The sequence below is a fragment of the Falco cherrug genome, chromosome 8, assembly GCF_023634085.1.
Source record: "Falco cherrug isolate bFalChe1 chromosome 8, bFalChe1.pri, whole genome shotgun sequence".
Classification (NCBI taxonomy): Eukaryota; Metazoa; Chordata; class Aves; order Falconiformes; family Falconidae; genus Falco; species Falco cherrug.
In genome coordinates, this window is record NC_073704.1 from 32,094,441 (window position 1) to 32,114,793 (window position 20,353).

At 39.9% G+C, this 20,353-nt stretch overlaps 1 protein-coding gene across 8 annotated transcripts in view; it reads left to right on the forward strand.

The window, feature by feature from the left end:
• Positions 1 to 20,353, forward strand: part of KALRN (kalirin RhoGEF kinase) — a 528,324-nt gene that overhangs the window by 255,794 nt on the left and 252,177 nt on the right. For all 8 annotated transcript variants that reach the window (XR_008733430.1, XR_008733429.1, XM_055717657.1 and 5 more), the window contains exon 9: positions 1,379 to 1,609. Coding sequence is in view for 6 of the 8 variants with exons in the window: in XM_055717657.1 (XP_055573632.1) it covers positions 1,379 to 1,609 (231 nt within the window). In the remaining 2 variants the exon portion in view is untranslated. The remainder of the gene's footprint in view (positions 1 to 1,378; positions 1,610 to 20,353) is intronic.

The following is a 20,353-nucleotide window of genomic DNA, read 5'->3' on the forward strand; positions in this document are numbered from 1 at the left end:
ATTCCAAATTGCCCATAATATTTAAAAAAATCTCCAGGGATCTGCCTAAACCCAACTAACAGTCATAAATATGATGAGATTTTTTCTCCCACTTTTGCCAGTATAAGTCTCAAAGGCTGTCTTGATTTCTCTGAAAATGCACCAGATATATGCTGCTACAGCAGACTGGGACGTAGCATGGCTTGCCAAAAGGCACAGGTTTGGGTATTAAAGGATATTTGCTACATATGAATAAGCAACTTATAATAAAGAAATAAATGAAACTTGGAAATCTATGAAACATGTTTTACTTTGACTGATAATGTTCAAAATTGAAGATGGATGAAAAACATTTATCAAGCCGTTCTCTGGCAAGATTGGTGATTGTGATTGCACAGAACTAAAAACACTTTTCAGAAAATCTTGTCATCTCTACTGCAGTTTGTTTCAGAGGGAAAAGAGAAAAGTGGGCTGGGAAGAGGAGAGGGATTCTGATAGTGTCCTCATTTACCATTTCTGTTGAACAAAATATTTTAACTTTGCAATTTGCAACTGAAAAATATTTCAAAAAGTCATTATTAGAGAACCAGTGCATGCACACACTTTTTAATAACAGTTTGGGTTTTATGGTTCCATTTTTCATTTTGCCTCTGCAATATGAAAATGCTTCAAGAATGTTCTAGGGAAAAATCTGGCATTAAAAAATACGGCATTCTGGGTTTTTTTTTAATGCCCACATGCCTTTTCATCTGCAAATGTGTTTTAGTGTGCTCAAAAAAGTTTATACATGTGCAGAGGGCTTTGCATTTGCCAGCGAACTTTGTAGCCCATTGAAAATGGAGACTGTAGGTCCCTCTGAGCTGTTCCTGGGGAGGAAAAGAATCACTGTTGTAAACTAATTTATTTTTCCTTGCCACTGAATGAAATACAGAATCAGAATGTCACACTTCTCAATGTATATACGTACTTGGTAATCCTATGAAGAAAGGACGCTTCCTTATCATACGGAATATGAATGACTCTGCCATCTGTGGTTTTCTTAAAATGCCACCTCCTCACAAAAATAGGCCTGCTATTGCAAATGCCACCTGTCATCAACTAGTATATGTTAAGAATTTTCAGTGCCCAAGTGTCACAGTGTAATATAGTCTTGGGATCTCTGTCTCTATGTACACAGTTCCAGCAGTGCTCCTGCTGAGTGACACAACAGGCTCACAAGGAAGCAAAGGCAACTGCTGAATGTGTAAGTACAAGTCAGAAAGAGCTGTTAGGAGGTATTTCTTCCCTTTTTACTAAAATAAGGAAAACACAGGGGAAAAAGAATCAGCTAGCCTGTTCTCTGCCAGCTATTGGATGTTTAAGTATCAGTGCAGTGAAGGAGACCTATTTCTTCACTCAGGTGAGCCAGGATGGAAAAGCTTTGCTGGATGTCCTACAGCGTCCCTTGAGCCCTGGGAATTCTGAATCTCTCACTGCTACTGCAAACTACTCCAAGGCTGTTCACCAGGTGTTGGATGTGGTACATGAAGTCCTGCATCACCAGAGGCGCCTAGAGAGCATCTGGCAACACAGAAAGGTCCGGCTACATCAAAGGCTGCAGCTATGTGTTTTCCAGCAGGATGTTCAACAGGTAATATCATTACTAAAGGAGATAAAGAGTGGCCCTTACTTTTTAGATATAAAGATGGTTTGGTGACTCATCTAGACTATATTGCCATGACCAAGATTTCACACGTAGCTCTATCTATGCTAGAAATATGCTAATATCATAATGCATCTTCAAGTATCTCTTGGTTTCATGTTGGAAATCATCAATCAGTCCACTGATTACTGATGAGTCCATTCCCCACAAGAATGTGGCACTATTTTCAGTGGCTGATTTTTCACAAGTGAGCAGTTTAGCTGTAGATATATAGATCTACTGTTCTTGTGAAAGTGATGTTTAATAGGAAAAAAAATTTCAACTGTAAGAAACAATTGAACCGTTATGTATTTCACCTTCATATGTTAAAGCAATACAGATACAGACCTTTAGCCATGGTGTGAGATGACCTTTGCGTTATTACCACTTACGGAGTCCACGTACCTGTGTTATGAGTTAGCTGACTCAAAGGAATTGCACACCCCAATGTGCAGAGCCCACCTCACGAAAATATAGTTTATACAGTACAGGCTCACCTCTGAGAACTTAGCCTCCAGGTGAATAACTTTTCTCTCCCAGAGGAATTCATTTGAATACCAGCACAACAGCATAACTGACAGTAAGTATGAGTTGCCATGTTTGTAGCTGCCAAATATGCAAACACATCAACAGATGTTACAGGGCTCTGCTCGTTTAGGATGCTGTGGTTTGTTTAAGGGCCCCATTACAGCCTGAAGCAGATGTTGGTAGCAATATGGTACTTGCTTTAAATGAAGAGGCTGAATGCTCTAATCATGTTTATGGAGCATTCTAATGTCCCTGGGGTTCTTTATGCCATTGCCTTCCTCCAAGTGAAAAATGAGGTGGAGACAGAGCAACAAAGCTGTCACATGCAAAATAGACATGAGCCAGCAAGGGCAGGAGATGGGCAGCTTTGATTCAACATGCAGATTTGTGGTCCTGTTAGTGCCGTAGTTGAAGTGCACCAGCACAGGCAGAACTGCAGTTGTAGATATACTTTGCAAATACATATGACAATTTTTTTGGCAGTCTTGAAAAAATTGTCAGAATTTCTACCTGCTCTTTTTCCTATAAAGCTACACAGATATTCATGTCATATACTGGATCTGAATGTAACAGATGCTTAATATAAGCAACTTCACTTTTGTTGTGTGTCAGTAAACATACTGCATGGTAATGAAATTCATAAGCTATATATTAAATAGCACATGTACTTGGAATTCAGTTAGAACACTCTCTGCAAACTATATAAAGTTAATATGATTTTTGAGTTAAAATCTCAAAAATCAAGGGTTGTAAATTCTGATGGTATTATGCTTCTTCCAATTGTGGTATATGTCAAATATGTCAATGAGAATTCATATTATCTTAGGTGTTCTTCGTCCTGTAGGGTGATTTACATTTTTGTTCAATTCTTCCAGCCCCAAACTTTCTCTCTTACATCTTCTGAAATCAGTGGAAGTGCTTATGAGGTTCATTCATGAAAACCATTCAGACTTTCACTTCCCACATATACAAGGCAACGAGGCTGTGTCACTGGTTTTCAAAAGGAACAGGTCTTTTGTACATACTGTGACTTTTGGTGAAAAGAAGCAAGCAGTAAGAGTCACTGGAGTACAATCACTTTAGAGAACGTTACTCTGTGTGAGTTCTGTTTGTTGGCAGCACTCTTTCCAAATTTTTCTCTTAATGGGTAATTATTATCTGGGAAGCAACAACTTAATGACAGACATGTTTCTATCCCAGCATACACTTACTGGAGGCATCTCTTTGTCCTACTTAGAAAGTAGAGAGGAAGAGATGAATCATTCTCTTCAATAAACATCTGTACTATTCAAGATAAATGCTTTGTAACTCATAATTGAAATTATCAGCTAAACAGAAATATGAAGTGTAGATTCCATGAGGAGGTGGAAGATATCTGAGTATGTTGATGGGTTGTTTTTTTTTTTAAATAATCACCTCCTGTATATCTGTCATGCAATTCCTATTATGCTTATTTTGTTAAATGTCCATCAGTTGGCAGGTGAAGCTGTCTACCTGTATGTTGTCACTAATCGTAAGTAACATTTACCTATAATAATTTGTTGCCTTGTCAAAATGTAGTAACCTTTAACTGAGTTCTTCATGGTTCAAGTCTAAAAAGAAAAGATGCAGGAGAACAACTCCTGACAGGAGAGCCCCAAGTTTACTAGACTTCACGGTCTTCTAGAAAAGTAATGATACAGTGTAGTTTCTCTAAGGAAGGTGTTCCTCTTCCCTTTCCACCCAGCTCAAAATTAAGCATCCTCTCACAGATGCAGTTTTCCCTATCAGGACATCCTGTGGCTCACCTTTTCCAGCTGTTGGACAGTGCAGTAAAAATTCTGGTGAAAGATGATCTCCATGTCAGAACTTACACTCCCTCACATGTTCATCTATACCTTTCTCTTCATGTCAGCTGTCTGTATCAATTTTGTCGTAAAAGCAGATGTGAATCAGGACAGGTTTTGTTGTGTTGCACGTTCTTAATACAGACTCCAGGATTATTTTGCATCCTCTCAGTCTGCCATTAATGGCATTAACAGCTTTTGGTAAAGACACATCTCCATGAAGAGCCTCTTATGAATCCTGAGAGATCAATAATTCCTGACCTAACTGCTTTAGTTAATCTTGCCAGAGGGATCAAGTATTTAGGCACACAATATCAAGCTTTCATAGAGAGGTCTTTGCAAAACTGGTTAGCTGGATGAAGGCTTTATGCAGGCCAAGTGTCTGCCTTTTGGACGGGATTTAAGGGTAAGCTGTGTTAAAACAGGGCTTGTTCATCACATTCCTGGTGTATTCTGCACCATTTGCAAGGCTAGACTACATGCTGTATACATTACTGTCAGGTCAGGGCTGTGTTCTCAGATAGTTTCACACTGTCACAGAAATCCTTTTGATTCTAGCTGGGTTTCAGTTTGAACTTCACAAACCCTGAAAGCACTGAAAATAATGGATTTAAAGAAGTAAAGTAATTTTTATTCTGAGATAGAAAGTCAGACATCCTTATAGTTGTGTCATAACCAAAATAGAGGTTGTACTGTAGGAAAAAAAAAAATTAAACACTATGGCTTGCCAAGTTACAATATTAATGTAAGAAATGTTATGTTATAAAATATCATTAGAAGTAGTCACTACCTCAGACCATCAGACATTTTACAAGATTATTTGCTATTACATCTACGTATTAATACAATTACATCAATTTGCACATGTGAACCAAGGTAAATAATGGTGTGTTAAGGGCAATGAGTTACAAATATATAGCATTTTAAAGAAGGAAAGAGAATAATTGGCATGAAAATGCATTTGCAGCCTTCACAGGAAATGGAGTACCATTCACACAAAAGGGATGGCAGTTAAGACAATTTGTGAGCTGTTCTGAGGCTCTACACAGGCAGGAATTGACAAGGAACTCTTTTACCACCAAGAGTATTTAGGATCATTATAAAAAATGTTGGGTTGCAGAGCGTGTAAAATACTTCATTGCTTCAGGTTTTTTAGAAGTTCCCTATCATTTTAGATAGGGAAGAGCTGTGCTGTTTGATCCTTTTAGAACACAGCTGTGGGAGGAGGTGCTGAGATTCTGTCCTGCAAGGGAGGAAAAAAATCCCGTTGACATTCATACTAATATTCTGTAATTGCTGCAGATGCTTCAGCCCATTTTTGGTAGCTTTTCCTTTTTGCTGATCTCTGCTCTGGGTCTTCCCCTTCTGCAGACTGTTCTCCAGCAAATTAATACCATTTCCATTTCTGCTGAGATTTGAGGTTGTTCTCATGTTGTCTCCAGTTTCTACTGCTTTCCACTGTTACATCCTGATTTACCCTGTCTGACTCTGCGTGCATCTCTCCATTTTAATATGTTCCCTTTGCCCCTGTGAACAGCAACACTCTAAAACAGCAAGGGTAGCATAAGGACTGTACCATGAGCAGATGTTACCAAGCAGCCTTAGAAATAGCTGAAGTAAGTTTAAAGTGCTCATCTTAACCCCATTGCCTCCTCCATACCCTTTGTTTCATATGGGCAAGAATTTTGTCTGAATTCTGTCACTTCATAAACTCATTGAAGTGAAGCTGTAAAGCCTGAAGCATACCTATTAAAATAAAATGAAAACAGAGATCCATCAGATGCATTATTGAAGTGGTCTGTGCAAGCCTTGAACTTGGTATTTTAAAGCTCTTTTGTGGCAGAACAGTCAAACTGGTACTCTTATTCTTCAGGCTTCATTCCTTCTCATGGAAATTCTCAGTCTTTCCATCATTTCCATACATACATACCAATGCTTAGCCTGATACAGGCAGCCTTTCTTTCCACAGATCCACATGATTCTTTCAAGGTCACTGTTGGTGCTGCTTCCTTCTTGCTTCACTTTGGTTGTGATGGGTGCCTGTAATGGAAGACCTGGAAAATAGGTGGATGTAAAGGTTCTGTGTATGCTGGTGGAGTTCCTTGGCTATGTGCACAGCCTCGAGTTAGCTGTGGTGGCTCTGCATGACAAAATGGAACAGGTCCACCATGCCAGATGAAGACCAGTGGTAAACAGCAAGATGACACTAAGAAAGGCTTACCGGCAAGAGGGTAGGCACGTACTAAGGAAACTGGGACTGTTGCTAGACCAGCTGTAGTGGTGTCAAATCATCTTGTTATTGAAAAGGTCAAGCTATATCAGGTTTGGCTCACCTGGGTTTCTCTAAATTTGTGGATCTGCATTCTGTTGGCTTCATTCCCAGATACATCAATGGACATAGCTTTGGTTTCCTTGTGTGGTTATCTGCCTCTGGTGATGGATAAAAAGGCTGTGCAGCTATACTGATATTACTACATTTACGAGCTGCCATTGTTGTGGGAGACTGCAAAGTATTGCAGAGGAAAGGCTGTCTCTCTTCATAACCAAGCACTTTAACTTGTAATGTGTCCAGCTTTTACTAGCCAAGAAAACAGATGAGGGCATCATTTGTATGGAAAAATGTCCCTCCAACATCTATCTGTCTCCATACTCTATCTGAGAATGCTGAACACTTCATGTGATGCATGTGATCTACATAGTCCATTTGCAGAAGAATGCTGGGATATTTGAGGCAGTTCCTGATTCATTTAGCACTCACACATGATTTTAGAGGATTAGGATACATCCCCCCCTGCATGATGCATGCACTCAGTTGTTTTGATCACTTCAAGGCAATGAAAAGTTCTCCAACATTCTGTAATTTTCCAACTTGTCGTTGTTTCAAAGACAGAAGAAATCAGGCTATATATCTCCTTTTATGCTTTGTTTACAACAATACCTTCACTGGGTCTTGTAAAACAAGATTTATTTTTAAACATTTCCTAAGAAAAAAGAACATTAGAATCAATTCAAGCTTATATTTACTACCATATGACTTCAGCCAAAGCACCCTACAGAAATACATCACGTTCTGTATGCCATCTCAGCAGATTTAACCTGTAAATAGCTACCACTGATGTTAAAAAATTACAATTCAAAGCCTCCTAGAGAATTTTCACAGCCCCTTTGCTAAATTTATCAGGTAATGAGATGCACTTAATATTCATCACTTATACGTTTACATCTTCAAAGTATTCCTGCTGTACTTTCTCTCAGCTTAGAAGGTATATGGGACCTTACCAGCCACAAGGTTAAAGTGTTACTTGATAGTGAGTAAAGTTTCTAACTATGATTGTATTGTCCAAAAATATTCATGAAAAAGGAACTCAGGAGTCAATACTGGTAAGACTACTTGGCAACCTTCTCCCAATGGGATGTAACGAGAGAAAACAACCTTTTGTTATCCATGACTAAGAGATAAATACCTCTGTTTCCACTAACCCTGTCCTTCCAGCAATTGTTGAGGCCAGAGTGCCCACACCTGGTTTATTATCTGATATAAATTTCTTACCACACAGTTCTGATAGATTGCCACACAACTTTTACCTACATAAGGACTAAGTAAGATATGCGGGTGTTTCCAAACCCATGTTATATCTTTAACAGCCTCTTATTTAGTACTTGTCTACTTTATTATTTATGCAGTAAAGGGTGGTACATTTGTAGTAAAAGGATATTTTGTTTGTTTCCGTCTACTCTTTGTCACAGACCATGCAATAAAATATCTCAGCAATTGCTTCTTTAGAGCAATTTTCATTCCATTCCTTTTGTTTCTGCCAAAGGAACTGGCATGTTTTCAGGCAGTGTGAGTGCAAGTCTAGGCAATGAAGAAATCTGTGGTCTCACTTATCTTCTGAAGAGGACTAACAAGTAACCAACACTGACAGTGATTTGAAAGTGAAGTGGTCATATATTTGTGCTAATTAGTGCCCTGCAGATATTATGAAATGAATTAATAATGACATGACAATTTAAATAACACAAGGGTTACTGAGCGACTTAGTGGCTTATTTTGAACTGTTAAAAAAAGGACTGTCTTCCTTAATTTGAACCCACAGTGGCATGGGGTTACGCGGGAGTTTCAGATCATTTCTACTAGCTATATAGGTATTTCTAAGCTCTGGTGGCAGCAGAGGGAGTGGTAGAATTGGAGTGCTCTGCACAGCCAAACAACCCTTAGTACTCAATGATCAGACTGTGTTGGATTTGCTGCACAAGGCAGCCGTGCTAGGAAGGAGAATATCATCCACATATTTCTTCAGCTTCTGGTGATTTCATACAGATACTTCTCTGATTCCTTTAGTTTGCAAAGACATGGAGAGTTTGTGGACAGTGCACTCAGGGTTGTCCAACCCAGACAGAACAGTGTTCTTGGAAAAAGAACACAGCTGAAAGAAATGGCATGCATTTTTCCTCTTTACCAGTGCCTCTGGCATAGATATCTGCCCTTCAAAGGGCCACAGCAAAGCTTCCCAAGTGAGGAGTTCAAATACATGGCACTTTGATATTTGAGCATGTTCAGACAATGGCTGTTGGTATAGAGGCTAGGCTCTCTGGTTTTGTCCAGGTAGTCACATTTGCAATCTGTAACCATTGATCAGTGTGTGGTATAAGAACACCTCCGAGATGTCTCGGGCTATCAGCCTAAGAATTTAATTGCTTTAAATACTTCAAATTCATGTGAGAGAGAGAGAGAGAGCTCTGTTCTGACAATGCTCTTTAAATGTAGATCAGTATTATCTTGTATTTTTTGTGCCAAAACTCTTCACAAAGAACTATAGGTTTAAATTATTGCATTTTAATTTAATTATATTTGTTGTGGAAATTCCTTAAAGATTTCTGATTAATAGTACTCTATCTTCTTCTTAATTTGATTTAAAGTGTGACTTGAAATTATCTGGAAACAACTTGTCTTTCTTCCTCTATATAGTTATTAAGCCAAGCAGACAATTGTTCTTTGTGCTTTTTTTAAAGAGTCACTGATTAAAAAAAATAATAATGATTACTTTTTAATTTACACACAGAGCAGTAGTGCTAGGGATATCAAACTTCAGGGCCAGCTTCAGTTACCAACTGAAGTTTACTTAGCATTGATGTGCAAGCAGTGTGAGAACACTTTGATGAGCTCCACAGCTGTCTTGGGAAATAGGATCTGAAGAAATCTGATCCAGCCAGCTTGATCTCCGAACCTACTGAAGTGAAAAGAGGAACTGAAAAAAAATAAAATCCTTTGTGCCCCCAAAAAAGTGTTTTTCTTGTTTAGAGCTCTGCCTGTCCTTCAAGACTTAGTCCTTTCAGATGGTCTGTTTTGCTATTTCCTGAACTGCAAATGTTTGGATTGTTACTGAGAGCTTAGGAACCTCTAAGGCGGCTTTCTGAAAACCCTCTGAAATGCTGCTGACTCACTGAGGTTTTGGATCTACCTCATAGCGGATGAGGAGGACATAATCTGTAGTATGAAGAAATGGAGGTGGTCATATAAAGATGCAATTAGATCTCTGTAGGCAGATGCAAATATCCATGGTCTGGATTTATCCTGCCTGTCTTTAGGACAATAACTGAATCATCCAAATCAGGAGCCTAATGCAGTTTCCTTTTATAGTCAATGGAGAGACACTGACATCTTCAGAGAATGACTCGGTCTGTCTAAGATCTGAATTGCACCCTGCGTACTTCCCTCTCTAACTGTTGGCTGTTGGGGAAATAATAATAAGGTATCCTCTTCAGACAAGACCTTTGGTTTATTATCCAATGTTGGGTGAGATGTATTAGGATGCATGAGCCCGATTCTGTGTGGTGCAGAGCACCTCTAAGCATTATGCCAGGCCACTCAGTGCATTTTGATCCAGAAAAACTGCAAACCGCAAGGAAGTCAGTCCTAAGCAAACTGCTAAAATCTGCTGTTACACTCTAAGCAGAATCATCATCCTTATGTATCGTATCCTCATTGTCTATTTGTATCCCAGGATTATTTGCATGTCAGCATCCCTGAAAATACGATGTGTAGTTTATTGTTTCTGAAAGGCATCATTGGCTCTCATTGTCATGACAAAGGAGGAGAAAGAATCAGGCTTGTCTGTTACTGATTAGCCCTACAAAAATAGTGGTGAAGGAAGAGAAATAGAGGGTTTTTTTCCAAAAATATGTATATTTTTTGAAAGCAATTGCTAGAATGAGTAATTGTTACCAAGGGCATGGAGAAAAATAAGGTTTTTGAATAAGCGTAGGCTGGAATGCCAGAAGGCTCTCCCCTGTTACTTTAAGAACTAACAATAACAGTAGTACTTCTTGCTTATTGTGGTTTCTTTCATCTCAGGATTATGGGTTTTCTAAAAGGTTGATGTTGAGTGACTTGCCAAAGGTCACTGAAACCTTCATGACCAGAATTCTTCATGTCAGGAAGTCTGTCTCACAAATCCCTGCTCTACACCCTCAAAGTCATTGCTACTCCAGTTTTACCCTTTATGAAAAGGTCTTACAGGATTTATTGGGACTATCTAAAAATTAAATAAGGGTCTGTTATGCTAAGAAATAAGTATGCTATTTTAGGCATTGGTTTAGGAGTCCAAAATAGTCATTCTTCTCTACTCAATTTGTTTCCCTTGATCTTTCCTTCCAATTATCTCCTCACGTGGCCTCCCAGCTTTTTCATGATCCTGCCTGTCACTCAGAATGATCAGTCCTCTTTCATATTGCTTTTGACTGATGGCCCACAAAAGGTGTTTTCATTGAAGTGAGAACAAAACTAGCCAGACAACAAAGAAGGTAATGATAGCTAGTTCCCAAAGTATAACCATAACAATTGCGCTGTGTTTCCCTCCACGGAGCTGCTGCTCAGCCCGCTGGTTACTTCCCCCCTCTGGTAATGAACTGCATCTATGGTTTGAGATTATGGTGTCTTGCTTGGTAGCAGGGCCCAGTTTAGACTGAGCTGATCTGGCACCATGACCAGTTTCTGCTAGCTGCTCCTCTCCGTGCTAGTCATTCCCACTAGCTCTTGCTCCTCCTAGCAGCTCTACCTTACTCCGGGCCACAAACTACTTTTACTTGGTGTGTTCCATATAGCTGCGCTCTGCAGCAGCTATTTGCTCTGTTAGCATCTCCTGTTGGCTGTGCCTTGTTTTGGTAGCTGCCCTACCTAACCAACTCAACTGAAGGGTTCTGGTATTTCTGTCCTTAGAAGAGACATTGTGCACTATTTAGGGCTAAACACAGTGTTGTAGCTTACGGGAGACTTTTCAGCAACTTCTTTTGTTTCATATTCCTCATAGGGAACTCTCACACAAAGTTTCTTGCTTGTTTTTTAAAGTTGTAATCTTTGGATTGTAGTTCTGGAAGCTATTGCCTAGGCTGGAGTGACCCTTCAGGCACATTTAGACAGAGCTGGTTGGCTCAAACTCCTCTATACTGTTACAGCTATAAACTTTCTTTTATGTTACACTATAGTTCCCTTTCAGCAATAATGTCTTTTAAATGTGAAAGCATGCAAAAGAAAATATTCCAGGCCTGTCCATTGCTCTTTTACCTTTCTCCTCCCTTTGTTTTGATAGTCCTTTACTTGTTTCTTTCCTGCCTTTTGGACTTTTTTGAATGGGACGTGTTGAAGGATGGAGAAAATTACTTTTATTTTTGGCTTTAGTAACATACAAAACATTCTGACCTTGAGACAGTTCCCTTCCCAAATAAGGAGGAAAAGTTGGGGGGGGAGGGGAACCACAAAATGAAACTTTTTTTTTTTTTTAATTTCCCTCTCCCTCCAGAAAAAAGTAACTTTAAACAATCAAAATGTGTTTTGGAGTATTGTTTCTGCTTCCTTACCTTCTCAGGTTTTCAAAATGCATGAGGTGTCAGGAAACCAGAAGAGAAGGAATTTCAGGATGAGGATGCCATATTCTGGGAGTCACCAAGCTAGGAGAAAAACATAAGAAAGCAAGCAGGTTTTCACCAAAAACTTTCATTTTTTTCATTTAAAAGGTGCTATTAGGGGAAGCCCTCAAGCACTTCTACCCCTCCTCCTGCCCATGATTCTCACTCCTGGAGTTCTAGGTGGCTCCTCTTCTCCCTTGAACGGCTCAAGGTTGTTTCTTGCTGAAAGGGCTTTTCATAAGTCTTGCCCTATTTGCACCTATTTGCAACCTATTCGAGTTTATGAGTGCAATACCAGTCTGCCAGAGGACTCAGGGCTCAACATCCATTTGTTTGCCTTCCCACAAATAGCTTCTCAGTCCCGTTATCTGTAGCCTCATTTGGTGAATCGGTAAGGTCATTAGCCTTTCACCCTTCAAAACCCTCACAGGATCCATTTCTGCTGTAACATGTAAAAGAAATCAGCCATACAGTTATGGGTGGATTACACAGTGATGCAGACATCCTGGGCTTTTTATTTCAGCTCTGCTGTGTCTTGCATGCTGAGTGCCTAGCCCAGCATGCGGTCTGTATGCTACATGCAAAGCTTCTCATGTACCACAGTAACTTAGCCCTTTCCCCACTTACTTGCAGTACTGAGCTGTGACTTCTCTGCCCGGGGATACCGTGTGTCAAGCGCAGCTGGTTTGCCTGAGCAGTGATTGACAGACAGGCAGTGCAAGCAGATGAGATGCTGAGGTGGCCCTATGGTGGGAGAAATGCTGTGGTGCAGGTTTGAATCCCTGGGGTGCACCCAGTGGCAGAGGAGCCCTGCTAAAATGTCCAACAGCCTTGTGCTGTATTCCTTTCTCCCTGCACACAGCCTGACACATAAGAGTATCTTAAACTGTGAGATGAAGTGGTTTATTTAAAAGACAAATAAGAGATCCCAGGAAAGTCCCTAATGGAGAATAGCCACTTCTGACATTCAGGGTACTTCTTTCATGCTTGTTCCTTTCATGCTTGTTCTACTTCTTCCCCACATGGTTTGCACTTTCATATTTAACCTCTAGCCTGACATCAGGTCAGAGCCCCGTGGCCAAAGGTTCTGTTTTCCTAGATGATGGCATGACGCTCAGCCCCAGAGGGCTGTGACCCTGGGAGGGGTGTTTAAGACTACTGCGGCGCTGTGCCATCCTGGTGAGTTTTTCTGTTACTGGGATAAGACTATGTACTGAGACCCATTTGTCCCAGTTGGGATTTGTTCTCTTGCTAAACTTGTCTTTGCTGTGTGCTGTGACTGTAAGCCTTGTTAAACCAAGATGATTAAATCATCTGCTCCCAACGGTAACCTTAAAGCAGCACTTTATTTAATATCCTGGTCAATCAGCAGTTTTCTCTGTGGTGAAGCAGACAACTCAAGCACAGTAGGGAGCGCCTAGATGGGGGCCTGGAGCATAGTGTTTGCGTTAAAGACTACTCTGTTGTAAAGCTCATCTTTGGTTTATTAGTCCTTTCTAATTGTTAAATGCCTTTAAAGTTCTTGTTTAAACTAGTAACAGTTTAGATGGGTTGATACTATCAAAATGTAGATGGTACTATCTAAATTAGGAGAACAATCTCAGATTAGTACCGTTCCAGACAGTGACCCAGAGCACTAAAATTAGAAGCTTGCTATTGAGTAGATGAGTGTATTTCCCAAGGTAGGTACCTACCTGACATACCATTATACTATCATACTTCTGCCTACACTAACCCAGTTATGCTCTGGTTACAGCTGGAGCTGAAAAAACATGTAGTAAATTTGTTCATGGTTTGTTTTGTTGTGTTTTTTTCCTGAGTGTTTATAGCTATTGCTGAACATTTAATGGTAGCGGTAATGATTACATTATCTTAGCCTGACATTTACCTATCAGTGGATTTCTCTTTTTGCTTTACAGACAGGGAAACTGAGGCACTGAGAGGAGCCATAAAGCACATTAGGGCTGGAACTGTGAAGAACAGTCCTTTTTTTTTCCTGGATCTTTTTCCACATTCTATTAGTTCTGCTTTGTTTCCTCTCTTGAATCCCATAAGCACCTCTGTCACTGGCAGAGTTAAAACCAATTGCTCTATTTACATACTTGCAGATAACGTAGTTTTCTAAAGAGTTTACGTAACTCCTTTTTTCCGCTGCTGTGTACTTGCTCTATTTCTTGGGGACTTTTTATTTTCGACAGTCCCAGTGAGAAAAAAACTTAAGCAAACATATGCAAGGAAAATACTTCACAAGCCACAAAGGGCCACACTTCCAGATGCACAAATTTCTCTATAGAATCAGGATGCTTTACCTCACTAACAGGAAAATCAGTACTGTGATGCTGTATTCATAAACTTGAAGATTAGCTGTGATGATAGCTGTCATTAGTAACAACAACTCGGGGGTCAACACCTTAGAAGTCTGAATCGGAGCTCCCAATAAGAAATCTAAATCAGCTGGGTCCTGCAGGTGTCTCTACTTACTATCAGATCTACAAATGCTGTTTTTCTGTTGGTCTAATGCCAGAAAAGGAAAATAGAGGGTTACTAGAGGTAAGAGGAAACACAAGATGCTAAATAATTACTTGAAGAATTTAAAAAAAAACCAAACAACTAGTAAACATGGTCACAGCATAGTCTGAGCATTGTTATTCAGCATATAAAATGTGATTAGGATATTTGCTTATCTGTTGGTGCTGAAGAGCTGTAGAGATTCCACTGCTTCATCACACATGAGGAAGAAGCTGGGCCAGATATTGAGTGTGCTCAAGTATTTCTCTTCCTGGGAGATCCAGAGCATAAGCTAAAGTGGTGGAAACAACTTTTTGTTTTCATAATTTTATGTTTCTCATAAAGGAAAATGAAAGGGAGGTTTGCTTGAAAAAAAAGTCAAGAGCTTTCCAGGTTGTCTTTGCTTTGATGCCCACTTTGTTGGGGCCAATGTTCCTCCCATCCTCTTGAGCTGTGAGACCTGGGATATTCTTTCAGAAAACTTTACGTCCAAGCAAATAGCCCGGATGAGGGGAGCCAGACCTAAGACTAGAGCTGGCCCCAGCCCTGACTGACCCAGCAGTTGCACCCTGTAAAACTGATCTGAAAGAACAAACAGTGGAAAAGAAATGGACACCTAGGGAAAGCATATTAGCCTCAGAAGGAGCAAAATCACTGTTCTAACTGCTATAGACAGAAACAACCAAAATGCTATATGCTTTAGTTAAGAAAATATTTCTGTATTTCTGAACATTATCATTGGTAAGAGACTGATAGATCTGACTAGTTGTGCTGCTAATTCATTACACTACAGCTAAGTGCCAGCTATGATTTATGTTGGAGAAAAGACTCACAAACAGCAGCACAAGTAGCATAACTGCAAAAGAAATAATCTACCTGCCAGCTTTGAGAAGCCTCATGCAGAGCACAGCAGCATCTTTCTGTGCTGATGCAGAGTACATTTTCTGTGTCTTGTACAGAAAGAGCATGCACAAATGTGGTTATTTATAGCTTCTCCACCCACACACAGCTTTGAAACTTGCTCTAAAAGAAGTTCAGTAATTAAAGAATACAACAGGGGTTTTAACCTGAAGATTATTATTTTTTCTCTTTTTTTTTATTTCCTTAAAAACAATATTCTGGGAACGTTAGTAACAATCCAGGCATTAAGGAAGAAACATTAGTTCTTCATTTGTCTGTCTATTGTTCTCTTACTTGGAATGTTTTTAGAGAGGCAGTTGCCAAACTTTATCAAGTAAAATATTTAATCAAGAAAATGAAAGATAAGGAGGATACATTTGATGAATGGGAACTCTACCAAAGGAAAGCAATGTTACGTTGAAAGAAGTTCTTTCTCAGGGTAAGAAAGGCATGTGTATTCCCACTCCCTTTTGGGGAGCCTGCGTCCTAGATGAGAACATTTAGTGAAGGAGCAGGTTGGGGCTGCATGACCTCAGCTACTGCCCGGAGGAAATGGGCAAGTACTGCTCTCAAAATGGCCAGCCCACACCCAGCCAACTCTGCCAGAGACCTGAATTGAAAGCGCTGTTCCCAAGAGAGAGACATGACTAAATCCTGCATCTCACTGATTACTAAGGCTGGGATCAGCTCTTTTCTTTACATGGAGAGAGGGTGGATGGGGCCAGAACACATCATATTCTCATTCTTCTCCAAATGCATGTCAGTTTTAAACCATCATAATATATTTATAGATGTGAAGAACTGTACAAGTACATAATAGCCATCTGCAGAAAGCAGACACAAGGTTATTTTTGCCATATAAGCATGTGAAAAAGTAAGGAGTTAAGTTGGAGCAGCTGGGTGAGAGACTGTGCACACCTCATCATCACATGAAGTAAGCAGCCGTGCTGCCCGTGGGAGGGTGGCATATCTGGGAGCAAACGAGTATTTTTGACTATTGTAGAGGTCTATAGGTCTGCAGTAATGTGAAAGCTCTTGGAGGGGGGTGGGAAATGGAAGAGCGGTGCTACTGCAAGTTGAGGCCTTAATCAGAAAGTCACCATGAACTTCTGAAACTCTGCTAGAAAAGTTAAGAACAGTCTTGTTGGTCCTCAGGCCATTGCCATGGGAGATATTTAGGATGTCTTCACTTAGTCATGCTGTTAACTCTGGAGCTCTTCTCACAACTTTTTTTGCATACTTTTGCAATAGAAGCTGCTAAGAAGGGGGTAGCCAGGGCGAGTTGTTATTCTGTAGTGATTTCCACAGCAGAAGCTCTTGAACAAGATCCTGCTGCAGGGACTGTCTTGTTTGGACAAACTCCTACAGTCCTGTTTCCAGATGGGCTTGTAGGATATCTGTGGGTGCTAGAAGCAGTGAGGAGTCTGAAGAAGACTATATGCACGTATTTTTACATATTGAGGATTTTTCTGACACTCTAAGAGTATAGCTGTGTGATTTACACAGAAGTGTTCACTAGGATCAGCTGTGCTTTTCAAGGCTGTCTCCACTGCAAAGAACAGAACATGGATGTTCTGCTTTTGGTAAACTAGCGGGGCTTTTAACTAGAGAGGTTAGATTTTTGTTGTTAAAATGAAAGATTGTGCAGAGGTGAAACTTTCACATAATGTCCAGGAAGCTCATAAAAACACCTACACTCTGATTTCATGGGGACTTCTTTTTCTGGTTTAATGTAAACAAGAGAATAAAGGAAGTTTTTTTCAATGTTGTAATTGGCTCTGCATTTAATTCTCCTTGTTAATTTAGTTGCACTATGTAGCAAAATACTGATAGGTCTGTAAGGTTGCTTTTTGCTCCAAGGATAAATGGGACTGCATGCTTTTTGTTTTGAAAAGACCTCTTTAATTACGTGGTGGTATTTGGAATAACTACAGTTAGAGAGGAAGAGGGGGGGGTGATTCAAAAAAATCATACTTAATAGCAGCTGCATTAGTTCTTTGGCTTTTGAAAGAGACCCAGACACAGTTGCGTGCATACATACCACAAGGAAGAGTTGTGGCAAAAAGGAAAGGCAAAATGGAGGTGACAGACTTTGACTGACTTCAGGGAAGGTTATCTATTGTAGCATTTTAAGAGAGATCTTCCTTGAGAAGGGACTGAGGAAGTATCAGAATTCATCTTTCTTGTCCAGTCCTCAGACTGTGTTAATGAGTGTAGCTCTGTTCATTCTATTCCACCTCTTCTTTAAAAAAAAAAACCCAACAAAAAACAAACAACACACAAACAAACAAAAAAAAACCACACCACCACCCTCCCCCTCCCAGAAACAGCAAAAAAACCCAAATAAAGCCAACAACAACAACAAAACCACACTTCAGACTGCTTGGCTGGTGATAGTGGGATATGCTGATTAGGTCCCAAGCCAATTTGAAAAAAGTTACTCTTATGCCTGATCATCTGAGCTGAATTGAGAATGAAAGAACTTGGTTGGCTGGCTGTAATATTTCCTGAAGATGAATTAGTCATTGCCACATGGCCAGGTCAAGCTATGGTATTTCAGGAGTTACAGCTATATGTTCAGTGATGAGGCATTTATACCACAGTGAATTTGAAGAAGCTTCCACCTGATTTTAAAGCCCTGCCTTTCAATGGGTTGCTTGCTTGCTTTTGTACAGCTACCGTGGTGTTGTTCACTATTCATGATATGTTCCTGTATTGGAAAAAGTTCCTAGAATCCTCAACCAAATTTGGAGCCACATATTGCTAGAGGTTGCAAAAACTTGAAGTAAAAGGCAGCTTTCACTCCAAACATTTTGTCATCCTTACTTGTTTTGACTTAAGTGTGGTTAATGTCATTTTAGAAATGAGAATGGAGGCAGGGAAATTGAGTCATTTGCTGAACTGCAGTGCTGGGCATGGAAGCAAATCACTTGAATTCCAGTCTACTTTTGATATTAAATCCTTGTCGATTTTTGCTTATTTCTTAAAACTCTTGCATAATTTCACATGCTTAACCAGAGAGAGTGAACAGAGCACTGTTCCCTTGCACTGCTACTGAACTGCGTTAGCAGAGCTGTCTATGTATGGTAGGAGTGCACTGATGTGCATCAATCTGTGCAGCTTGCAACGTGCTGTCATACGAACTACACTTGTTCAGAAGTTGCTAAATGGGAAATAGAACATACTGTTTGGCGTCTGTCTGGAGGCTCAGATTCTGCTGGATGCATAACTAGCCCCTGCCTATTAACTTTACAAACACGAGGTCTTTGATCCATGTTTACTGAAGTCAGTTGAAACTTTGCTGTGGATGTTGGTGGGAGCAAGACCTGAGTTTTAGAGTGAGATACAGATGTCTCTGAAATTAAAAATAATCTCATGGGAGCCAAAGATGATGTTTCTGGTTTAAATAGGAGGTGTGATCCCCCTTCTTCAAAAAACTGGTTTTAAAAATACATTCCTGTGCCACCAGCTTAAAATTATAATGAATAAAGAAGTGAAAAGGCGAGCTCAGTTTTTATTAGGAGCTAAAAACCACAATGAGAACAGCTGAGTTTTGTTTTGGGTTCTATTATAAACCATTAATAATAGCAGGAAAAGCCAGAGGATAAGTTCTTTTGTATTTTGGTATTTTTTCTCAGCTAGACCTTTACTTGACATTACCCTGCTGTGACAGGGCCAGGGATAGGAGGGAAAAGAAATCTATTTTCAGCAACTATTTGGAATACAACAAAGAAACTGTATTTTAATTTAAATCAGACTTGGTGTGCGTTTTATTCATTAAAGAGGATTAGGATTTATTAAGTCTCCTTGAGTTGGTGTGGAGTTTGGGGGATTTTTTGTTTTGTTTTTCTTCTGATTCTCAGTGTTTGTTCTTGTCTTCCCTGGTGCTGCTGCTGACACCAAGTTCTCCTGGAAGTACTGGTAGCAGGTCAGAGGTTGGGCTAGCCATGCCAGCCTGCACAGAATAGTGTTGTCCAGAAGCAGATGTAATTCCAGTGGATAGAAGTTGATAATCCCACGCTGGCTACTTCTTCCACCCAGAGATTCAGTGGTCTCCCTGGCAAATGTGAACTCTTTATCGCTTAGAGGCCCTTTCCTTTTACCACCCAAGAAGGGGATGGTTTGTGGGTACCTTGAGAGCATGCCTACATTGAATTGTGTTGCTCATAAATGCATATATGATGTGTAGCTTCTAGTTCCTCTGTTGTAAGAAAATGAATTATCTTCTGCCAAGAGATTTCTGTGTTGTATTTGCAAATTCTAGTTCAGCCAGTGTAACTAACTGGGCTTCTACAATTTTGAAGGGCTTTGACAGAAAAGATTTTGTTGCTGTGCAGTACAACAAAACATTTACAACAAGCTTTGGTGGTAAGGTACCTATGAAAGCATGATCTGAAACAGAAACCTTTTAAGTATACTTCCTGGTTACAAAAAGCATGGCTGGCAAAGGCAGAGTTTCTGGAATAGGAGTTTCAGATACGCAAGGCCTTACTGAACATTCATAATAGCAGCTATAGAAAAGGTAAAGATAAGGTTTGAATCTTGTGAGTGGAAATGGTGATGAGACTATAAAACCACAAGTTTTGAAGTGCTGTATGAGTTCCTGGTATCACACCAGAATTTTAGTTAGCCCATAGTATCTCAAGAGCAAGTAATAAAGTGCGTGTAGTGGCAACTTGATACTGTTTGGCTTCCTTTCACTGGCATAAGCCTAGCACATTTTGGAGGCTCTATCCATGTGTTTAAAGTTAGGTAATGCTTATGCACCTCTTTGAAATGAGGCCTCATTTAAAGCTGAATAAATGGGGTTTATCTCATGGGAATTACTCTGGAATTTATTGCAACCCTGCTAGAGTTACCAAAGAGTTAATCTAACCCCTTTGAGTTATGCCAGGTTTGACTGGTTTGAGATCAAGATCTGACTCTTAACTGCTGAAAGTGTAAAATGGTATAATTTGTTTTCAGTTTTCATAGTAACCTAAGAGTCACTATGGCAACAACTGTGGGTATTAGAGTAACAAAGATT